The sequence below is a fragment of the Somniosus microcephalus genome, chromosome 21 (genome assembly GCF_052327205.1).
Source record: "Somniosus microcephalus isolate GS21.2 chromosome 21, FLI_Smic_1.0, whole genome shotgun sequence".
Classification (NCBI taxonomy): Eukaryota; Metazoa; Chordata; class Chondrichthyes; order Squaliformes; family Somniosidae; genus Somniosus; species Somniosus microcephalus.
This window is the reverse complement of record NC_141007.1, coordinates 47,647,400-47,671,809: the sequence shown is the minus strand read 5'-3', so window position 1 is coordinate 47,671,809 and position 24,410 is coordinate 47,647,400. Positions and strand designations below refer to the sequence as shown.

Here is a 24,410-nt window from a genome sequence, read left to right as displayed (position 1 = left end):
GGAGCCATGTTTCCGTAATCCCAATCACATCATATTCATTTACCTCTATTTCCGCAGCGAATTCATCCACCTTATTTCAAATGCTCCTTGCTTTGGCCTAGAAATTCGGTTGGTTGCGCCAGCGATTAGCGCCGAAAGAGCCCGAGAATTGGGGCGTTACCCAATGTTCGGGCGGCGCAATGAAGATAGCGCCACCTCCCATATTGAGTATCCTTTTAGCGCCTGCGCTAACTCTTTGCGCGCGCCCGCGTGCGCAGGCAGATCATGACGTCATTTCAGTGTGCAACGCCTTTTTGGCGCCCCGGACCAGATATTCGGTGGCGCCCGCAACCTTTCCACCTGGCGCTATTAGTGACAGTTGGATGGAACATTCCCAGGCCCTTCTCGGAGTCGGGGGGGCGCTATTTAAAAGGGACAGTGTGGTAAACCACTGTTATACCTGCCTGTGTGGGTGTTTGTATTCCACTGTGTACATGTCTGTACATGCCTCGGCTGACTCCTCCCACGAGTCCAGGTATAAAGGTGACTGCTCCACAGTCCCTCTGTATTCTGGACTGGTCGACCACTCGAGGCACACCTTCATTCTCTTGTTAATAAAAGCCTGTTAGTTACTCGCTTAACCTCAGTCTTTTGAGTAATTGATAGCGCATCAATTTTATTAACAAGAGTTTTTTATAATGGAGAAGATCCTCACACCAGCATGCCTGGACTTAGACCATCGGGAGATGGACGCATCCACCAAGTTTGCTCACTGGCTTAGGTGCTTTGAAAGATTCCTGATCGCCTCCGCTGCAACGGTCAAATCGGATGAGGACAAACTGGATGTCCTGACCTCCAAAGTGAACCACCGAGCGTACTCGGTCATCCAGGACGCGACCTCGTACACGGCTGCTCTCAAGCTCCTCAAGGACCAGTACACGCGCCCAGTGAACGAGGTGTACACCAGGCACCTCCTGGGGAGTCGTAAACAACAACCTGGGGAATCGACCGAGGAATACCTTCAGGCACTGTCTGTGCTTGGCCAGGCCTGTGGTTGTAAGGATGTAAAGGCCGCCGTGTACATGGAGGAACTTATCCGGGACGCTTTTGTAGCGGGCCACAGGTCCAATTACACCCGACAGCGACTGTTGGAGCACAGTGACCTCAACCTCAACAAGGCCTCTGAACTCGCACTATCATTGGACGCAGCCTACCGGGGCATGGAGGCCTACTCCTCTGCACCGTGGACGCCGCGGGGAACGACAGCCTGGGACACGGTAGGACCGTCTCATAGCGCCGTGCCACCCCAGCCACATCCCAGCAACGGCCCAACTACCGCAGCAGTGTCCCAAGGCCAGAAATGCTACTTCTGTGGCCAGGCCAAACACCCCAGAGCGCGCTGCCCGGCGAAAAATGCGATCTGCTCGCGCTGCGGAAAGAAGGGACACTACGCCAGCGTCTGCAGGGCCAAAGCCACCCCGAACCCCAGCAGCGCCGTGTGTGGGCCGTGCGGGCCGCCATCTTGGGCCTCCCCAGCCATGTGCGAACCACCGGAACAGCAGCCATTTTGGACTCCTCCAGCCACATGGGGATCATGGACGCCGCCATCTTGGACGACAGCCGGGACGCAGCAGGCCCCCAACACCGCCTCATCTGATACCCGCAGCGACACACCGACCCCTACGCTGGCCTCCGTTACGCTGGACCAAGCGAGACCGCACCAACTGGCCCGGTCCACAATGGACATTAAGGTAAATGGTCACGAAACAACCTGCCTTTTTGACTCTGGGAGCACAGAGAGCTTCATCCACCCCGACACGGTGCGGCGTTGCTCTCTCCCAGTCCTGCCTGCGCACCAGCGGATTTCTATGGCCTCCGAGTCCCAGTCAGCGGACATTGGTGGCTACTGCGTGGTGACACTCTTAGTAGACAGGACTGTGTATGATAATTTTAAACTTCTGGTCCTGCCCCACCTCTGCGCTGCCGTTCTACTGGGGTTAGATTTTCAGTGCCACCTTAAAAGTGTTACGATGGCGTACGGGGGACCCCTCCCCCCACTCACAGTCCGCAGCCAGCAGCTTCCAAACTGCCCGCCGCGCACCAGGTGCAACCTCTCCACACTCAGAGTCACCCCCCCCCCACTGTTTGCTAACCTCACCCCCGACTGTAAGCCCATCGCCACAAAGAGCAGGCGATACAGTGCCGGGGACAGGGTTTTCATTAAAACCGAAGTGGAGCGGCTCCTGAAGGAGGGGATTATTGAGGGCAGCACCAGCCCCTGGCGAGCCCAGGTTGTGGTCGTTAAGACCGGCGAGAAGCAGCGCCTGGTCATCGACTACAGCCAGACAATAAATCGCTACACCCTGCTGGACGCTTACCCACTCCCCCGCATAGCTGATATGGTCAACCAGATCGCGCAGTACCGCGTCTTCTCGACCATTGACCTGAAATCAGCGTACCACCAGCTCCCTATCCGCCCTGAGGACCGCCAGTATACTGCCTTTGAGGCAAACGGCCGCCTCTATCACTTCCTTAGGGTTCCCTTTGGCGTCACCAATGGGGTCTCCATCTTCCAAAGGGAGATGGACCGGATGGTCGATCAAAATGCGTTGCAGGCCACTTTCCCATATCTGGACAATGTGACCATCTGCGGCCATGACTTGCAGGACCATGACGCAAACCTCGAAAAATTCCTCTGCACCGCCCAACTCCTGAACCTGACGTATAACAAGGAGAAGTGCATATTCCGCACAACCCGCCTCGCCATCCTTGGCTGTGTTGTGGAACACGGAGTCATCGGTCCCGACCCCGACCGGATGCGTCCCCTTATGGAACTCCCACTGCCCCACGGCCCTGAAGAGGTGCCTAGGGTTTTTCTCCTATTACGCCCAGTGGGTCCCCTACTATGCGGACAAGGCCCGTCCGCTGATCAAGTCCACCTCTTTTCCCTTGACGGCAGAGGCCTGCTTAGCCTTCCACCATATCAAGGAAGACATTGCCAAAGCCACCATGCACGCAGTGGACGAATCCATCCCCTTCCAGGTGGAAAGCGACGCGTCCGACTTTGCCCTGGCCGCTACCCTTAATCAGGCGGGGAGACCCGTGGCCTTCTTTTCACGAACCCTCCAGGGCCCGGAGACCAGACACTCCGCTGTTGAGAAGGAGGCCCAGGCTATTGTGGAGGCTGTGCATCATTGGAGGCACTACCTGGCCGGAAAACGATTTACCCTGCTCACTGACCAGCGTTCAGTTGCTTTTATGTTTAACAACAAGCAGAAGGGCAAAATCAAAAACGACAAGATCTTGAGGTGGAGAATTGAACTTTCCACCTACAATTACGAGATCTTGTACCGGCCCGGGAAGCTCAATGAACCCCCGGATGCTCTATCGCGTGGCACCTGCGCCAGCGCGCAGATCGATAGACTGCGGGCCCTCCACAATGACCTCTGCCACCCGGGGGTCACCAGGTTCTTCCACTTCATCAAGGCCCGCAACCTGCCTTACTCCATTGAGGAGGTCAGGACCATGACCAGGAACTGCCAAGTCTGCGCTGAGTGCAAACCGCACTTTTATAGACCAGACAGGGCTCACCTGATAAAAGCCTCTCGCCCCTTCGAGCGCCTGAGCGTTGATTTTAAAGGGCCTCTCCCCTCCTCCGACCGCAATGTGTACTTCCTCAACATTATTGATGAGTACTCCCGTTTCCCGTTCGTCATCCCCTGCCCGGACATGACCAGTGCCACGGTCATTAAATGTCTGAACGACCTCTTCACCCTGTTCGGTTTCCCCAGCTATATCCATAGCGACCGGGGCTCATCGTTTATGAGCGACGAACTCCGCCAGTACCTGCTCGCTAGGGGTATTGTCACAAGCAGGACCACCAGTTACAACCCCCGGGGGAACGGACAGGTGGAAAGAGAGAATGCGACAGTTTGGAAGGCCGCCCTGCTAGCCTTAAGGTCTAGGGGCCTTCTGACCTCCCACTGGCAGGATGTGCTCCCCGATGCGCTCCACTCTATTCGGTCACTGCTCTGCACTGCCACTAACGCCACCCCTCATGAGAAAATGTTTGTCTTCCCAAGGAAGTCCACATCGGGGACATCGCTACCGCCATGGCTGACATCCCCAGGGCCGGTCCTACTGAGAAGACACGTGAGGACCCATAAAACGGACCCCCTGGTCGAGAGGGTCGACCTCCTCCACGCCAACCCCCAGTATGCTTACATTGCGTACCCGGACGGGTGGGAGGAGTCTCCATACGAGACCTCACACCCTCAGGGGCCCCAGTAACCCACTACCCATGACCACCCCCCCCCCACGATCCAATATCCAACCCCAGCAGACGGCACGCCTGGGCCCCGCGACCCGCTCGACACCCACGAGGACTACACACCAGTGCCCCAGCCTACGCGGGACTCGACGCCGGAAGCTTCACTACCCCTGCCGTCGCCACATCGATCACAGCGGCAGACAAGACCTCCGGAGAGACTCCAATACACAAACTTTTAATACACTTCACCCCGCCGGACTCATTTTTAAACAAGGGGTGAATGTGGTAAACCACTGTTATACCTGCCTGTGTGGGTGTTTGTATTCCACTGTGTACATGTCTGTATATGCCTCGGCTGACTCCTCCCACGAGTCCAGGTATAAAGGTGACTGCTCCACAGTCCCTCTGTATTCTGGACTGGTCGACCACTCGAGGCACACCTTCATTCTCTTGTTAATAAAAGCCTGTTAGTTACTCGCTTAACCTCAGTCTTTTGAGTAATTGATAGCGCATCAGACAGCTCTAGTATAAAAGCTGCAGCCACTTGGCCTGGTCATTCTGATCGTTGCTAGAGAGAGTTGCTGACCTTCTGTTGCACAGTAATTTTCTGATTTAGCCTTCGGAGCCCTGTCCGGAGCAGTTGGAGCGCTAGACATTACTGCGTCTTGCCCGTCTGGCATAGCAATGGGATCTGCTTTGGAGGGGAACGTCCTCATGGCCGGACATTTGGAAGGGGCACAGAGACGGCGGGAGAGAGGGCCGGGATTGGCCAGAAGGAGGAGGGGCAATGGGTCGCCCAATCCGACGATACGCTGCGAGGGTTTTCAGGCAGCAGGTGTCATACCTTACCATGTCGGAGGAGCAGTGTCTGCGAAGGCTCAGATTCGGTAAGGAGGTTGTGACTGAGCTGTGCCACCTGCTTGCTGAAGATCTGCAGCCACGTCTACGGTGCAGGACCTCTCTGTCGGTGGCTGTCAAAGTGACTGTTGCCCTCAACTTATACGCCAGCGGACCCTTTCAGTCAGCCACTGGGGACATCGCGAATATATCACAATTTGCAGTGCATTGTTGCATCCGGCAAGTGACAGCTGCCCTCTATAGAAGGAGGCGTGAATTAATCACCTTCCCTGTGACCCTGGAGAAGCAGGGGGAGCACGCGCAGGGCTTCGCTGCTATCGCGGACTTCCCCATGGTGCAGGGGGCCATTGATTGCACACACGTGGCTTTGCGGGCGCCATTACAGAATCCTGAGGAGTTCCGCAACCGCAAGGGGTTCCACTCCCTCAATGTCCAGCTGGTCTGTGACCACCGGCAGATGATCATGGCAGTCAACGCACAATTCCCTGGGAGCAGCCACGATGCGTCCATCCTGCGGCAGACCTCAGTTTCTGACCTTTTTGAGGGCCCGGCTCACCCACGAGGCTGGCTTCTTGGTGACAAGGGCTATCCTCTCTGCCGATGGCTCATGACCCCACTCCGTTTGCCCGCCACCCCGGCAGAAGAGCTTTACAACAGCAGCCATCAGGCGACCATGAACATTGTGGAGCACACTATTGGTGTGCTCAAACAGCGTTTCCGCTGTCTAGACCATTCGGGGGGAGCCCTGCAGTACTCGCCGGAGCAAGTGGGTCGCATCGGCGTCGTCTGCTGCATGCTCCACAACTTGGCTATTCGACGAACCCAGCCAATGCCAGCCGACCCTCAAGGTCCAGCAGAGCAGGCGGAGGAGGAGGAGGAAGAGCAGGCGGACGAGGAGGAGGAGGAGGAGCATGCGGACGAGGAGGAGGAGGAGGAAGATGGGAGGGCTCCTGAAACTGGAAGGGCCGTCCGTCAGAGGCTCATAAGGACTCGGTTCTAAGTCCCTCTGACGGAATGATGGATGTCATTCGTACCGCGCACTTCGGCTCGTACAAAGCCGATGAAGGCCACCATGATTGTAAATAGTTCCGAGTACCATTGTAAATAAAAAAAATTCTTTATTGTCAAAAAAGTGCTTCCTTCCAGCATAACAACGTCATGTCAACAGAAACCATAACTAACAGAATAACAGATAACTCTCTGGCAAAGCCGCGAAACTAAACAAACCATCACAAACAATCACAACAGGTGAGGGCGTCCTTGAATTTGGAGAAAGATACGTCTCAGCACCTCCCTCTACTGCTGGCCCCTTGATGGAGACCGACTTCTCTTTCACGGTCAGCCCCTTCCCTCCCTGCAGCTCCTACGTAATTGAACCCCAGTGGCGGCGTCAAGGCTGGGGGGACGCCTGCTGAGTGTCTGGAAGCGCAGAAGCCCCTGAGGGACGGCCTGGACGACCTCTGGGCTTGGAGGGCGGGGAAGCTGGCTGCTTGAACTGGGCATGGCTGGAAGCAGTGTGCACTGCAGGTGGTGGCAGCTGCACTGCAGACGTTCCAGCGGTGGCATGAGCAATGCTCACCTGCCGAGAGAGGACACCTGCACCATGGTTGGACGACACACTGGCTCTCTGAGGGGACCGGTTCGGATCATCCGCCACAATCGACTGCTCCACTGATTCATGGCCTCCTGTGGTACTGGAAGGGCCCGGGGTGATCCTGGCTGATGCAGATAGGGTGGCAGTAGTGAGAGTTCGCGTTGCCTCAATTTGAGTGTGGACGAGGCCAGCAGGTGACTGCGTGGCAGCAGTGAGGACCTGTGTGGCAGGTGCCAGTGCTTCGGAGAAGCCCTGGACAGTTCTTTCCACTGCTTCGGACAAGGCCGGAGCAGTCCGTTCCACTGCCTCGGACAAGCCCTGGACAGACCTTTCCAGGGATTGTCCGAAGCTCTGAACAGTCCTTTCCATTGCTGCCCCGAAGCCCTGGACAGTCCTCTCCATTGCTGCCCCAAAGCCCAGCACGCTCTTTGCCAGTCTGTCGATCGACTGAGGCATCCTCCCCACTGCAGCCATAAGCTCAGTGTGCCTGAGCCGGGCCTGGGTGCTCATTTCGGCAAGGCTACGCACCTCCTCTGCACTTTGTGCAGCAGTCATTGTGCCCTGCCTTGCCCTCCGGGGAGCCGGTCCCCGAACTTGCCTACCCCCCTTGCGTTGCTGCAGGCCGCTTGTTCCGGCAACTGGCTCCTCATCAGAGCCCCCACCCCCTCCCCTCCAGGGAACTACTATCCCCAGTCTGCAGATGTGTAGGCTCCCCTGAGGCTGGAACGGAGGGTCCGGCTTCCTCCTGATCCTCGCCTCCGGAGGCACTGGCACTGACAGCTTCAGGGCCCGGCTCCTGAGCTGGTGATGCAGCATCTGAAATCAGGGAGGTGGAAGAGTGGCTTTAGCAAAAGGACAGCTTGGCAGCAAGGGATGCCAGATTGCGGCAAGGCTATGACATGGGTCCACAGTGAGAAAGCATGCTGGCGGGGGGACCAAGTGGAAGGAGACAGTTGTAAAAGGTGAGAACCTTACCATCGCTGTCGACAATGGGGTCGGCAGCTGCAGTGGTAACAGGACCACTCAGATGTCCTCCAAGAATCTGGTGCACTCTCTCCTCGAGATCCGTGAGAGTGACCACTTGTGGAGGTCCTCCACCGGTTCGAAGCTGGTCTTTGCGAATCTTTGCCAGCTTGGACTGCAGGGGAAAGGAGGGGAAGTTATGTTACATGATGCCCTGAGTGAGCATCTCATGCCCCCCATGGTGCAAGAGCCCTTACATGATGCCCTGAGTGAGCATCTCATGCCCCCCATGGTGCAAGAGCCCTTACATGATGTCCTGAGTCAAATGTGGATGTGTGTGCCCAGAAAGGGCCATCGGTGCTTGCTGGCAGATGGCCAATGGAGCACAGGCCACCCTGTAGCCATAAAGACAGGTGCAAATAAAGGGATGCAGAAGTTTGCAGAAACAACACTCACCCTGACGACCCGAGTGAGGTCGTTGAATTTCTTTCTGCATTGGACAGGGCTCCTGGTCACCATGTTGCTGGAGTTGACCCTCTGGCATACATCCCTCCAAGCTCGTCGGTGGTCCTTATGATTCGGCCTCCTGCCATTGTCTGGGTACAGAACATCTCGACGGCGCTCCACTGCAGCCACCAATTGCTCCAGAGCCTCATTGCTGAAGCGCTCTGCTCTCTGTCTCACCTTCTCCATTTGGTCCAAGTTTTTAGCGCCAGAGAAGGGCCTGCGCCAATTCTGAGGCCTGCAAGGCGCTGAGTGTGGAAGCTGAGGCTGACTGACCCACCCCTTTAAGAGCCGGCCGGCGCCTGGAAGTCTCGTGGTTATTGGTAATTGAGAGCACCTGCGCGGTGCCCGTCCGCGCCGATATTGGGTTGCGCCGGAAGTTTAGCGCCTTAGGAGTCCCGTGCAATGCCTGAATTCGCGCCTCAATCACCTTTGGGGGCGATGCAACCCAATATCGCGCCAGGCGACGATAAGTTGCGTCTGGCTATAAACTTTGCGCAGCGCCAATTCTAACGCCTCAAGCGGGGCTATACCCAATTTCTAGGCCAAAGCCTTCAGGCTTGTTTTTTTTAACGCTCTTAGACCTTTTAGAATTATTTACTGTGGCCATGTTTGGTTTAAACACTATGGGCTAGATTTTCACTATAGACAGTTTTGGGGCGCTAACCTTAGCGCCCGCCCCAAAGTAGCGCCCCGTTGCCGGAAATTCAGTGGCTTCGCCCTAAGAGGTTGGTGGAGCGCTAAAAGAGGCGTTCCACTACTATCTTTAGGCGCTAAGCCGGCGGTGCAGAGCGCAACACCCGAGCTCGGGCGCAGCGCACGGCAGACACTCTGGTGCCAGTGAGCTCTTAAAGGGGAAGGAGGGTGGTGGTGGTGGTGGTGGTGGTGGTGGTGGTGGTCGGAAACATAAATACACCGTTCACAACAACACACTGGATCCCTCCACACAACACATGCAGACTGCCTTGTATAGTGCAGGAGGAGTGCCCTTTAATTTGCGCTCCCCAGGGTGTGTTGCATTCCATTTTACAAACGCTCTGGACGCCAGCCGCACAATGGGGCGGTCCAACTGAAGTTTGGATTCGGGGCGGCCAAAGGGCGTTGCACGAGGATGTGACGTCATTTTCTGCGCGCGCATCCAGGCGGCCGCTAAACTTTGCGCCGGCGCTAACGGGCAACTTAATTTGGGGCGGGGCGCAAACTGCGCTGCGCCCGGGCGCTACACGCATAGCGCCCGAAAATCACTTCTCTTAAGGCGCTAACTGCTGGCGCAAGCAACTGAAAATCTAGCCCTTGATTTCTCTGTCTGCCCACTTTGTTTTTCTCCTTCTTGTCTTTTGCTTCTATCCTTGTTTCCCTTTCCTCTGTCTCCCTGCTCAGGTTCCCAAACCCCTGCCATTTTAGTTTAAATCCTCCCCAACAGCACTAGCAAACACTCCCCCAAGGACATCGGTCCCAGTCCTGCCCAGGTGCAGACCATCCGGTTTGTACTGGTCATCCCTCCCTCAGAACCGGTTCCAATGTCCCAGGAATTTGAATCCCTCCCTCTTGCACCATTCCTCTAGCCATGTATTCATATGAAATATCCTTCTATTTCTACTCTGACTAGCATGTGGCACTGGTAGCAATCCTGAGATTACTACCTTTGAGGTCCTATTTTTTAATTTACCTCCTAACTCCCTATATTCAGCTTTTAGGACCTCATCCCGTTTTTTTACCTATATGGTTGGTACCTATATGCACCACAACAACTGGCTGCTCACCCTCTCCCTCCAGAATGCTCTGCAGCCGCTCCAAGACACCCTTGACCCTTGCACCAGGGAGGCAACACACCATCCTGGAGTCTCGTTTGCGGCCGCAGAAACACCTATCTATTCCCCTTACAATAGAATCCCCTGTCACTATAGCTCTACCCCTCTTTTTCCTCCCGTCCTGTGCAGCAGAACCACCCCTGGTGCCAGGAAGTTGGCTGCTGCTGCCTTCCTCTGATAAGCCATCCCCCCCAACAGTATCCAAAGCGGTATATCTGTTTGAGAGGGGGATGACCCCAGGGAACTCCTGCACTACCTGCCTGCGCCTACTACTCTGCCTGGTGGTCACCCATTCCCTTTCTGCCTGTGAAATGCAACTCCTCCGCAGGCCTTACTTTAGCTCACCACTTAGTATTACGAGATAGTTTTCTTACGATCTCCTCCCCAATGTCACTTATATTACCAGAACAAAAATCAAAGTGCTGACTGCTGTGGTAATACAGATAATCTGGTTTCATTTTAAATATGGTAGGGAAACATTTAAAATCAACTTGGATAAAAGAGGCTCTTAGTGAAGAGTAACTGTCTCCCCACCGCCCATATGTAAAATTATTCCCATTCACTGTAATTTAACTCATTATCTGTATTACCAATTGCAAAGGATCAAATATGTAAAGCATATTTTCAGCCTTAGAATTACTTTGGATCAATTTTCTATGTTTATTATTCCCGCTGACTTATTAAAAGCTCCACATGTTTTTGACACCTTGGGGAGGATTGCCTTTGCAACTGTGAGTGTAAAGAATAGTTTTTACAATTTCACTGCAAAAAGTCTTGAGAGAAAGTCTTTCTTCCCTCAAGCCTGTGTCTTCCAGGGTGAGGATGCGTGTGTTAGGGGGAGAAAGAGAAGGGAGAGATAGATGCATCGTACAATTTTATCAACATTAACCCCATCCAGAAGGATATCGGTATATGCTAATTGAATTTTTGTAATCTATTTTAGTACTTTAAATTCAAATCCCGCTTATCTTTTACCCCTTTGGCAATCTTTATTTAGCATTTCACTGCAAAATCCTTTCCTTTTTAAAAAAACAAACAGCTTATAGTTTCAAGGGCACAGTTATCTGTTAATTAAACCTCTCTGCCTCTCTTTCCTCCTTGAAAACCCTCCTTAAGATCCCACTCCAGGGACTTGAGCACATAAATCTAGGCTGACACTCCAGTGCAGTGTTGAGGGAGTGCTGCACTGTCGGAGGTGCCGTCTTTCAGATGAGATGTTAAACCAAGGCCCAGTCTGCTCTGTCAAGTGGATGTAAAAGATCCCATGGCACTATTTCGAAGAAGAGCAATGGAGTTCTCCCTGCTGTCCTAGCCAATATTTATCCCTCAATCAACATAACAAAAACAGTTTATCTGGTCATTATCACATTGCTGTTTGTGGGAGCTTGCGGAGTGCAAATTGGCTGCTGCGTTTCCCACATTACAACAGTGACTACACTTCAAAAGTACTTCATTGGCTATAAAGCACTTTGAGTGGTCTTGAAAGGCACTATATAAATGTAAGTCTTTCTTTCTTAAAATGTACCTCTTTGACCAAGCTTTTGATCATCTGCCCTAAGCTTATGTGGCTCGGTGTCAAATTTTGTTTTAAAACGCTCCTGTGAAATGCCTTGGGACATTTTACTACATTAAAAGGGCTATATAAATACAAGTTGTTTTTGTTGTTAATTGGAGGTTATGCATAACTATACACAAAAGTATCACAATACCATCACAAATCATACCAGCAATGCAATTTAAAGGGAAGGGTTTTCTGATGAATTTCCACATAATCTGAAACAGGTACTGTTGTTACTCGATCCTCCCTTGTGTATTAGTCTTTCAAACTGCTGGTCTGTGGCAACATTGGATCAGATAATTTGTGCAAAACCCTTTCTTTAGTGATGTGCTAAATCACATGTGCTGTTAGCTGTATCTCTCAATGTGTTACTAGTCAGGAGCTGCAACACAAAGTGTCAGTCGCACACTGCTTCTGGCCAGCAGTTGAAAGTATAAACACAAAGGAGGATTGAGTAACACTAGTAACTGTTTCGGGTATTTCCCTTTATAATATTTAGGGATGTGTCAATTCAATAAAAGCCACTTCTCCTTGAACAGAAACAGTGCAGGTGTAATGACTAAATGAACCTTTCACCCAAAGATCTTCTGTAGAAAATCTGAAAAAACGTAGGTCTGTTCACTATTAAATAAATAAAGTAAAAGTTTATAATCACTGTGTAAGCATCAGAACACTGCTGAAATCCAGATATAATTCATTACATTAGAATATTTCAATGGTAGTGAATCTTGATTGGCACATTTGGCAGCATTACAAAATAAGAAAATAAACATCTATTTTCTCTAAAGGAAGATATATAGAGTCACATGGAGTGATCCACAATATGTGGTACAATACAACAACTGGACAGAAAAAAACATATTACCAAACACAGAGCGTCAATGAGTTTTGGGACAATGGAACACTTCCCATCTGGATCACTGCCCAGCGACAGGTAAAACGTAACACTGGAATATTTCAACTAATCCTATGTGAGCAGGAGGCGTACGAGTGATAGCCGGCAATGACTTTCATATGGAGCCAGGACGGGCACTCCTGTTCCCCCCGGCTCCACAGTAGGGTAAAGTAAAAACAAATAAAACTTACCTTCCTGGTGGCAATGCCCAGCGGTCCCTTTGGCTGCCAAGCTCCTGAGAATACTGACTGCCGCATGCTGTGGTCAGCTGCAAACGAATTTTGCAAAGGGGGCCTCAAACAGGCGGCTGCAAGCACACGCAAAGAGCCTAACCCTTGTTTCGGACGTGCAGGAGCCTTTACCAATATGGCGGACAGCGCACAGCTGCTGTGGAATGAGCGCGTGCGCCACCTGCCATATTGGTCCCACAGTTGCCCGTTTTATAGCGCACAATGGGCGTGGCACAATCCAATTTCCATGGCATCACATTTTGTCATGAAGCAAGGTTGCATAGGCACAGCAGAATTGAACTTTATCCAAAAAAGAGTTTCCATTGTCTGTTTCTGTGGAGAATTTCTTTAATAGTATGGAAGTAGAATACGTAGAAGGGAAATGGCTCCTTAACATATAAAAAAAAGTTTCATAGCCACTCTAGAGCAGCAAAAAATCTGCCTCAGGGTCTGTCTACACCAAATGTGCATCTTCTCCAAATGTCATGTCCAGGAGAATATAACCAAGAGTAACCAGAAGGTAATGTTTAACTGTTCAGAGAGCACTGGGGGTGGGGGGGCATCCCAGCTCTCTGAACATTTAATTTAAGGTCACATATGTTAAAAAAAAAGTCTAATAAATCCTATGAGCACTTTGTAAATAAAGTTACATTCCTGGTCACGTCAAACCAAAACACAGTGAGATTACTTTCTCCAATGAGTCTCACATCACTATTTTCCCTAGAGTTAGGTCAGGACCCGAGTCCAGCAAGTTCAGCAGATAAATATGTCCCGAAAAACAGCATTACTGTACTGATATATAAATGAGACTTTATTCACAGAACATTACCCCTATTCTATTTCCAAAGGGTTTAAAGACAGGTTCTGTTCACTTCCCTGGGACCAAATCCAGCTATGACGGAGAGGATATTTTCCTGAAAGTAGTAGAGCCTCCAGCCTACAAGTACAACAATGAAACAGCGTGGAGAGAAAACATCGACATGGTATTGAGTTGGTTCATTGTGGAGGATCTGGATTTTGTCACACTCTACTTTGGTGAACCAGATGGAGCTGGCCACAAAAGTGGACCCGAATCGGAAAAGAGAAAAACCATGGTCCGTCAAGTAGACAGAACAGTAGGTTATTTACTGCAATGCATTGAAAGATCTGGCTTGAAATCCAAACTCAATGTTATCATCACTGCCGATCATGGAATGACTACAGTGCTGAAAGAGCCAGCAGTGGAAGAAATTGTGCTGTCAAGGTTCTCCAAATTTTCATTCAAAGACACTGTTTTTGATTTAGTTGATTATGGACCCTCTGCCATGCTTTTACCTAAAGAAGGAAGGTTAGAAAAAGTGTACCAGGCTCTGAAAGGTGCCCATCCTCATCTAAATGTTTTTAAAAAAGAAGATCTTCCAAAAAGACTTCGATATTCCAACAATGAAAGAATTCTCCCTATTATCATGTATGGTGATCTCGGTTATGTTATTCATGGGGTGAGTATATAAACAAACAGAACTGTTATAAAATGATTATTCAGGATTGGGAGCGAGCTAGATATTAGATAAGTTATATGACTATGATGGGTATCAGTCATGGAAAAAGAGACTGCAGAAAAACAGATTAGAATTTACAACACAACATAGGAGTCTTTTTCTACAGCACACACCCTGGCATGCCATGTCTTTGATATGTATCATTTAACTAATAAAATATTAAAACAAGTTGGTGATTAGATTAGTCCCAAAGGGGACACAATCTGGTAAATCAGATGAAGTAATCTTGTGTGGTAATCCCTATTTTTATTTATGTGCTTGTTCCTTCTCTAAACTCCTCTGCCTTGCCACCTCTCTCTCCTCCTTTAATAACATCCCAGAGATGTCGGGGAACACAGGGTCTAATGAGAGGGAGGAACTGAAAGAAATCAGTATTTGTAGGGAAATGGTGTTAGGGAAATTGACGGGATTGAAGGCCGATAAATCCCCAGGGCCTGATAATCTACATCCTAGGGTAATTAAGGAAGTGGCCCTAGAAATAGTAGATGCATTGCTGGTCATCTTCCAAAATTCGATAGACTCTGGAACAGTTCCCATGGATTGGAGGGTAGCTAATGTTACCCCACTATTCAAAAAAGGTGGTAGAGAGAAAACGGGGAATTATAGCCTGACATTGGTAGTGGGGAAAATGCTGGAGTCCATTATAAAAGATGTAATAGCAGAGCACTTGGAAAACAGTGGCAGGATCGGACAAAGTCAACAAAAGGTAAATCGTGCTTGACTAATCTACTGTAATTTTTTGAGGATGTAACTGGTAGAATAGATAAGGGAGAACCAGTGGATGCGGTGTATTTGGACTTTCAGAAAGGTTTCGATAAGGTCGCGCATAAGAGATTAGCGTGTAAAGTTAAGGCACATGGGATTGGGGGCAAGGTGCTGACTTGAATAAAGAACTGGTTGGCAGACAGGAAGCAAAGAGTTGGAATAAACGGGTCTTTTTCCGAGTGGCAGGCAGTGACTAGTGGGGTACCGCAGGAATCGGTCCTAGGACCCCAGCTATTCACAATATATATAAATGATCTAGACGAGGGAATTAGATGTAATATCTCCAAGTTTGCAGACGACACAAAACTGGGTGGGCGTGTGTGCTGTGAGGAGGATGCTGAGAAACTCCAGTATGATTTGGACAGGTTGGTTGATTGGGCAGAAGCATGGCAGATGCAGTATAATGTGGATAAATGCAAGGTTATCCACTTTGGTGGCAAAAACAGGAAGGAGATTATTATCTGAACGGCAATAGATTGGGAGAAGGGGAAGTGCAACGAGACCTAGGCGTCCTTGTGCACCAGTCTCTGAAGGTAAGCATGCAGGTGCAGCAGGCGGTTAAGAAGGCAAATGGTATGTTGGCCTTCGTAGCGAGAGGGTTCGAGTACAAGAACAAGGATGTCTTGCTGCAGTTGTACAGGGCCTTGGTGAGACCACACCTTGAGTATTGTGTGCAGTTTTGGTCGCCTTATCTGAGGAAGGATGTTCTTGCCATGGGGGGAGTGCAGCGAAGATTCACCAGACTGATACTCGGGATGGCAGGAATGACGTATAAGGAGATTGGGTTGATTGGGCTTATACTCGCTGGAGTTTAGAAGAATGAGAGGGGATCTCATTGAAACTTATAAAATTCTAACAGGACTGGACAGACTGGATGCAGGAAGGATGTTCCCGATGGCCAGGGAGTCCAGAGCCAGGGGTCACAGTCTAAGGATAAGGGGTAACCCATTTAGGACAGAGATGAGGAGGAATTTCTTCACCCAGAGAGTGGTGAACCTGTGGAATTCTCTACCACAGAAGGCAGTGGAGGCCAATTCATTAAATATATTCAAGAAGGAGTTGGATATATTTCTTAAGGCTAAAGGGATCAAGGGATATGGGGAGAAAGCAGGGACAGGGTACTGAATTTGGATGATCAGCCATGATCTCATTGAATGGCGGAGCAGGCTGGAGGGGCCGAATGGCCTACTCCTGCTCCTATCTTCTATGTCTATGTTTCTATGTTTCTATCCTTTGACCACGTTTTTACTCATCCCCCTAATCTCTCTTTTCTTGGATTGGTGTCTGTTTTCGATATGCCTCTGTGAAGCAACTTGGGACAATTTTTATGTTAAAGGCACTATATAAATAGAGGTTATTGTGCAAACCAAGTACCTAGAAACATAGAAACGTAGAAGATAGGAGCAGGAGTAGGCCATTCGGCCCTTCGAGCCTGCTCCGCCATTCAAAGAGATCATGGCTGATCATCCAAATTCAGTACCCTGTCCCTGCCTTCTCCCCATATCCCTTGATCCCTTTAGCCTCAAGAAATATATCCAACTCTTTCTTGAATATATTTAATGAACTGGCCTCCACCGCCCTCTGTGGCAGAGAATTCCACAGGTTCACCACTCTCTGGGTGAAGAAATTCCTCCTCATTTCAGTCCTAAATGGCTTACCCCTTATCCTTAGACTATGACCCCTGGTTCTGGACTCCCCGGCCATCATAAATCTAGTCTGTCCAGGCCTGACAGAATTTTATAGGTTTCGATGAGATCCCCTCTCAATCTTCTAAACTCCAGTGAGTATAAGCCCAATCGACACAATCTCTCCTCATACGTCATTCCTGCCATCCCAGGTATCAGCCTGGTGAATCTTCGCTGCACTCCTTCCATGGCAAGAACGTCCTTCCTCAGGTAAGGCGACCAAAACTGCACACAATACTCAAGGTGCGGTCTCACCAAGGCCCTGTACAACTGTAGCAAGACATCCTTGTTCCTGTACTCGAACCCTCTTGCTACGAAGGCCAACATACCATTTGCCTTCTTAACCGCCTGCTGCACCTGCATGCTTACCTTCAGTGACTGGTGCACAAGAACACCCAGGTCTCTTTGCACTTCCCCTTCTCCCAATCTATTGCCATTCAAATAATAATCTGCCTTCCTGTTTTTGCCACCAAAGTGGATAACCTCACATTTATCCACATTATAGTGCATTTGCCATGTTTCTGCTCAATCACCCAACCTGTCCAAATCGTACTGGAGTTTCACAACATCCTCCTCACAGCTTACCCTCCCACCCAGCTTAACATCTCCAGTAAAATGCATTTATAATGTATATCAAGACTATTTTCTGTACTTCACAAGCAACCTTGCAAGTTCAGTAAAGTTAAGACTTTTTAAATCAAAATAGGGGCAAATCAAATCTCAGTAATGTCAATTACAAACCAACTTAGGCGGAATAGATAGTTTTCTTATACCAATTTCTACATTAAACCCACCCAGAGTGCATCTGAACATAGTACCATTACTAGTGTAGATGGTGCAGTTATTTTGGAGTTTAAAGCTGGTGCTCGAATGAAGCTCATATGGACAGGCCTTACCAACAGGCAGTGATAACATTACTGAATAGTAATGGATTTAACAGACCTTTATATAACCTGTAAATTGAGTGTAAAGGATTAAGACAACAACAGGTGGAGATGATCTAAAGTATCACAGATGAAGGAAGCAAACACAAGCAGGGGAGATTTGGCAAAAAAAATCACTAATACCTATTGTGTGACAAAAAGGGCTGCGTTTGTTCTAAAATCCAGGCCATTCCTCACTATAAACCTACTGAACACTTCTTTCCCTCCAAAATAGGCCCTGGGCCAATGAGGTACACTTAGGTAAGATGGGGTGGGAGGAAGGTGACATGGAAAGAAGAGGTGAATCTCAGTTAAGGCTGATTCAGACATCTGCCTAGGCAAACTATCAATAGACTTGCTTTCTGAATCCTCATCCACTTGTTCCTCACTCATCTCAAGCCTTCAGTTATGCATAGACATATGGGGCTCGATTTTAACGCAGCTGACAGGCGGGCTTTTAGGCGTGCGGGGGGTTAAAATCGCAAAACCTGGGGGTCGGGACCCCCCCCCAACCGCCTGGTTCCCGCCTCCACGCCATTTTAACCTAGGTGTGACTGATTGACCCGAATCAGGGACTGGTCTTTAGGGCCCTTAAACAGCACTGATTGGCCTTTATAATCCCATTTTAACAGGCCCTTGCCTGTTTAACCCTATTCCCACGTAAAATGCACCTGGTGGGGATCACGCCTGTGAAACCTGGCGTGAACACTATTGGCTTGCTGACTATCAGCTGCAGGTCCAACATTAAAGAGGATATTTGATCAGTCATCATTTGCAGGTGGCAGGACTTTGTTGTCTCAGGTCTGGGGCAACTTTTACCAGGCTTAACCACACCTGTGGAAGGTTGTAGCCTCACACACTTCTCCAGTGTGACCTCCTGCGAGACCCCTCTCGACACCCTCACTCAGTGCTTCCTCAACTGAGGCACCTACCAGAAGCATGGGAGGCCTTTTTTTCCTTCCCCTATGGGCATTAGAGGAGCTCCAGCCCCATTCGCGAAATGACACACGCCACAACTGCAGAAGTTGCCATCAGAATTTTTATGAAAAACAAACAACTGATGGCACTTTTACAAAATACACAGCATTTCACCCAAGTGACTACCCTTGTGACTATTTGTGCTTTATTTTCCTCTTACGCATGCTCCTACATAGTGGTTCCCCTGTGGCTTCAGCAGATGTGGAGGCTCCTTGTTCACTTTCCTGCTGCTCCTGTCTCGACATCTTTGGCGGGCGTCCTCTGGGATGGCGAGCCTGTGAGGGCTTGCCAGCAGTCTGCTGCTCCTGCGGCTGTGCAGGGGTTGAAACCTCCATCTCCGTTGGGTGTGTACTCCGGCGGGGCTCTGACCGAGGGCTCTGCAGTGGCATTGAAGTGTGAGCGCTTGGAGAAGAGCCCCCACTTCCTTGAGGTCTGCCACCAACCTCCCTCTCATGGGTCAGGTCCCCCTCAGTGCCTGCAAGTGGCTTGAGAGCAGCTTGCTGCACATCAGGGGGGGCCATGGGGACCCGTATCTACAATGGCAGTCCTACTCAGAAGGACTTCCATGAAGGCCTGGTTTCTCTGTTCAATAGATGCCCATCGCTCCTCAAGAGATGTCATTCTATTCTGAACACTCACTATGTTTTCCATACCCTGGCAACTAACCTCCTCCATGGCCGTAGCCCTCCTCTCCTCTACCGTTGCCCTCCTCTCCTCTATGGTAGCCAGCCTTACCATGGAGGCAGCAATCATTTCCATGTAGGTAGCCATCCTTTCCGTGTTGATGCGTTCATGCGCCAATGACTCCACAAAGGCTCTGCTCATGTTTGCTATGGACTCCTCCATTCGCTCCACACTCGCAGCGACCCTAGAGACAAAACCTGCCAGAGACTCCTGCATCTGTGCATGGAGTTCCATCACCTCTGATCTTACAGATGGACCCAGAGGCAAAGGGTCGACATGCAGCTGAGCCGAGCTGGCAGAGTCCTGCGCCCTCCGACGAGGACTCTCCACTGCTGTCCCTGTCTCCACAATCTGCTGATGCTCACTTGTGAGCTGTGATACACCAGGTGACAACTCTACTCTATGTCCCGAAGGTCCCACCGAGGTGTGAGGGTCTGCGCTGGTGCTGGGTGCGCTTATTTCTGATGGTGCTGCGCCCTCAGTGGTTGCAGATTCCCGAGGAGTCTGGCTGCTCAGGCTCTTCCTCCTGCACAGTGGGGACGGGGGCTCTCGATGGTCCTGTGGGGGAGTCAAGGAAAAAGTTAGAGATGTGATGCCAAGGTTACATGCACATTGCATTGTGCAGATGATCATAAGTCCATATGATGTAGCTTCAGAATCATTATCAGCGACTCATGCAATGCCAATGAGAGAGATGGAAAACTATTCTGTCACCAGCTTGCGGGGATGCTCCTGTCTGTCCTTCCCCAATGTCCACATCGCGGTCAGATCCGGCAATCTCCAGGACGCCTTCCTCCCAGGGGGTGAGCTGGGCTAATGAGGGCGGCCCTCCTCCTGTCCTGGCTCGCTCTCTCCTGTTGTGAGCTCTCTTTTCCTGCAATGAGGGAGACAAGTGGAGGTTGAGTGAGAATGAAGGAGTGAGTGCAGAGATTGCATAGCATAGATACTTAGAAGGAGACAAATATGGAGTGAGGTTGCAATACCAAGGGCCCTCCCTGTGTGTTTTCAGTTGTGTTCAAAGCATCAGAGTGAGAGAGTGTGAGGGCTGCATGGTGGCATAGTTCTGTGAATGTGAGCATAGAGAGAGAGGGAATGGGTAAGGGTGCATGGATGTGAGTGTCTAGTGGGATGTGCAGGAAGAGATTGCTAAAGCTGAGTGCTGGTGAGGAAAGGCAATGGGGATCAGATTGAGGGTGATGGAAACATCACACAGTACTTACTTTTCCAGTGCGAAGGTGGTCATGGAATCTTTTCCTGCACTGCAACCACATTCTTCGTGTGAGCCCCAAGCAGTTGACTTGACCTGCCACCTGTAGCTACACAGCCTTGGTCTGACTGGGTGGCCTCTTCCTCCCTGAAGAAGGGAACAGGACCTCCCTGTGGGCCCTAGCACCATCCAGTAATGCCTGCAGTGAAGCCTCATCAAATTTGGGGGCAGATCTGGCCCTCCCGCTGGCCGTGGCTCCTGTGCCATCTTAATGGTGAAGTTTGGGAGCCTGCAGAGGAAGCAAGGCTTGCTGTGGACCTCAAAAGCAGCAGCAATGATGATGTCATATTCTGCGACTTTCTGACTGGAAATACTCAATTGCCAAGGTTTCCCACATGCTAGAAATCAATTGGCCAATTGAGTTAAAATTACATCAATCTCATAGACCCATTTAGAATCATGTGGGAATCACTAAATTCGGGGAACCCGCCAATTCCCCGCACCTGAGATAAAATTGACCCCATGGTGTTTTTAAAAAAATTACTAACCTTATTTTAACAAGATAGGACTGTGGCAATGGTTGGGTGGGGGTGGCGGCAGGCCAGCAGAGTAGGAATATGTACAGATTTCTTTCCCCAATTATAGCTGCCTAAAACAGGCCAGTTCAAACAGTGGCTGCCAACTTCAAATCCTGAGATTAGGTTCAGCTCATGTCCAGCAGGTAAGTGAAGCGCAATACAATCAAGGCCACTGCTGTGGAGTTTTCACAGAAAAATTAATGGAATCAGCTAATGCAACTCCCAAAACAATGCTAAAATTGCCAAAATCCCACGCAATAAAAACTGAATTTCACATATTCTGTCACTAAACCAGTAGCCCCTAAATATAAGCTAATGAGTTAAGCACCACATATATTAATACTACCTAAAACAAAACTGGACAACGGTGGGGTTCCTCCAATATATCAGTGGGTAATTGCACTAACTGGTGTCATTTAAACCAGGCAGATCAGAAAGGGCCCAGGTTGAATCCCTGGTCTGTGCTGAGTTACCCGATCACTATCGCGTGGGGTGCTCCAACTGGCAACAACATACTCAGACTGGGAGGAGGGGGGAATCAAGTCGCCGTCCTTCCCGATCAATATCCAGTGACTCCCTACTGGAAAACATTGTCAAGGAGGACAGGCTTGAGCTCAAGCTAATGATACCCTCCAATATCCCGTACCACTGACCACCACGGCCTACATACGAGGAATAGCCACTTATTCCATTATTTGTACAAGTCACCATCTTCTAGAGAGGAGACAGAATCAAGAAGAAAATGTGGAGGGGGATTTGGCATTGCAAGAGTGTACTAAGTTTGAATACAACACCAGAACAGAAAGGCAGGTATTCAAAAAGAACAGTTTGGTTCCTTTTTCAGCTGTTCCCTTTAGTTAGAACAGCTCCTTCTATGCACATTCACATAATTCTGCTGAAACTCGGTTTAGTTCAGCTGCTAAAGAGTTGTCTTCTGCTGGGAAGTGACTGATTGACTGACTCCTGAAAGCCCTTGACTGGAGAATTAAGTGAGGGTTTAGGTACCCAACTCCTTGCCTAATACAGAAAATAAAACTTTTAGCTGATAATTCACTGCAAGAGCCATTCAACAGTACTACTGAACTTAACATTCTAGCCCATAATGAAACTTAAACATCAGTCTCATTACTCAGCACAAACGTTTTATGTGTTACTCAATTTAATGGGGAACTATCTTCACAAAGAGTGTTTGGCAAACTTTTAATCATTTGTTTACAGACAGCAATGTGCTGATGCAAGTCACATCACTTCACAAAAATAACATATAGCTCTTCTCCCAAACATGAAAATATATTTGCCAAACACCTTTTGTGAGGCAGTGTCCCTTTAAGAGCACTGAGGAAATAGTTATATTGTAAGCATTTAAACAGATTTCTTAAAGTGTGAAAGTCTTATGTAAAGCCCCTCACAGAAACAGTTTGTAAGTTATTGACAAATGTTGATACCTGTATGGTAGATATTACTACAGGTAGACTATCCTTTATCCGAAAACCTCGGGACCAGCCGTGTTTCGGTTTTCGGAAAAATTCGGATTTCAGAAGGTATTTTATAAGACTGGGAAATTTGTCGGGGGTGGGGGTCAGCGGGGGTCGGGGTCGGCGGTCGGGGTCGGCGGGGGGTCGGGGGTGGGGGTCGGGGTCATGCGCATGACTTACGCTGAACGAAACCTTTCGGTTTTCAGAGGATTTCGGTTTTCGGAAGTGCGGATAAAGGATACACTATCCCTTATCCGAAAGGGTGGGGGGTCGGCGGGGGTCGGGGTCGGGGTCGTGCGCACGACTTACGCTGAACGAAAAAACCTTCGGTTTTTAGAGGGTTTCGGTTTTCGGAAGTTCGGATAAAGGGTAGTCTACCTGTACTACACTATTAAGACAGCTATGCAGTGAAATGCAAAACCTTGATGGACTGAAAATGGTTTGGGAAATGAATGGAACCAATCATTAAAACAGCTCCCACAGTATGAAAACACTTGATGAGGGATATAGGCAGAAGTATAATGCAGTACCCTTAAGAAGTAATATTGACATTGTGGAAAACATTGGGGTTAGCTGAACCACATTTTGCGTCTCTCTGAGCATTCTCACTGCCATTTGTGTATTTGTTTTTAGCTTCCAGCTGGCTATGTTTGCAACTAAGCCACTGAAGCAATTATTTTTTCATTCTTGACATTCTAGTCAGGGGAGGCGATTGTTGCTGAGGTTGGGGTTGGGAAAAATTCTTGGAGTTCCAGGGAGGCAGACAGATAACAATTTCTTACCAATCTGATAACAAGCTCCATCTGCTTATCTTGGTGGTGGGGGAGTTGGGCTGGGGAGAGGGATCAAAATCCAACTGCTGGTAGTGTAAAGGTGAATTATCAATGATCTAATGGGGCCAATTTGCATTCTATGATTATCTACAGTGCTCACGCATCAATCTTTGGCTTCACAGATTCTACAGGTTGCAGGCCAGGACCTGAACACTCAGCCTCACAATTCTGCCTAGCCAAAGATTGAAAAGTTATCACATTTCTGCAAACAACACTTATCTCAGTGACATTTTTTTGAGGAGACAAAGCGTGTCATGTCCCCCGAGGACAAAGAGGGAGTCTCATGTCACTCCTATGCACCTCCTAAAATTTGGCAAGAGGGCTCTGGTCATTTGCCTACCTTCCAAGTTGGGAAAAAGTTAATAGCATAGGAGGGAAGGAATGGAAAAGTAAAATTTCACCATTATACTCCAAATAGTGCATCCAGTTCTAGTCTTTATTATCAGGACAGCAGTGATACTTCAGAAAGGGAAGAGAGAGGATGCTCAGAGTTATGACTGTTGTGAAAGTATCTTGAGCAAATGCATCTTTTATAAGGTTCGGATTGCAATGGAATGAGTGAGATGATGATCACTTTCTATTCTCCTGATTACCTTGTTCTGACCTGAATATGATATAATAGCATAAATATAGCTTAAACAATGACACGTACACAATAAAGACACTAAATTCCTGATTTAATATGTATTCAGCAAATCATAACTACCTTTGTTTCCACAGCAACCATGCTTTCGAGTTCCTTTGTTCCCTCATCATTTAGGTGTAAAGTGCCTTCAGTTCAGAAAGTAAAACTGGATACAAATCTATCTGTTGTCATTAATGAGCTGTAGAATTTAAACTCCATAATTTGTGAGGTATTTGCCACTCATCATTACATGCCTAATTTCCACATTCATTCCCATTTGTGCAAGTGAAGATGATCATGTTTGACCAATCCTTCATACTCAAAGTGTGAAAGTTACAGACCTTAGAATTGTCCATAAACTGGTAATAAATGTGTAACTTCAAGTGTAACTCCCCAGTAATAAGTAAAACTCTAATTGAACATCAGTGAAACGTAAATCCGATTCTGCCAATATTAC

At 49.1% G+C, this 24,410-nt stretch overlaps 1 protein-coding gene across 1 annotated transcript in view; it reads left to right on the top strand.

Annotated features, from left to right (window-relative positions):
- Positions 1 to 24,410, top strand: part of LOC147102773 (ectonucleotide pyrophosphatase/phosphodiesterase family member 7-like) — a 47,117-nt gene that overhangs the window by 7,131 nt on the left and 15,576 nt on the right. Inside the window, exons 2-3 of the mRNA XM_085963556.1 lie at positions 12,326 to 12,471; positions 13,511 to 14,140. Of these exons, the coding sequence (XP_085819682.1) occupies positions 12,326 to 12,471; positions 13,511 to 14,140 (776 nt within the window). The remainder of the gene's footprint in view (positions 1 to 12,325; positions 12,472 to 13,510; positions 14,141 to 24,410) is intronic.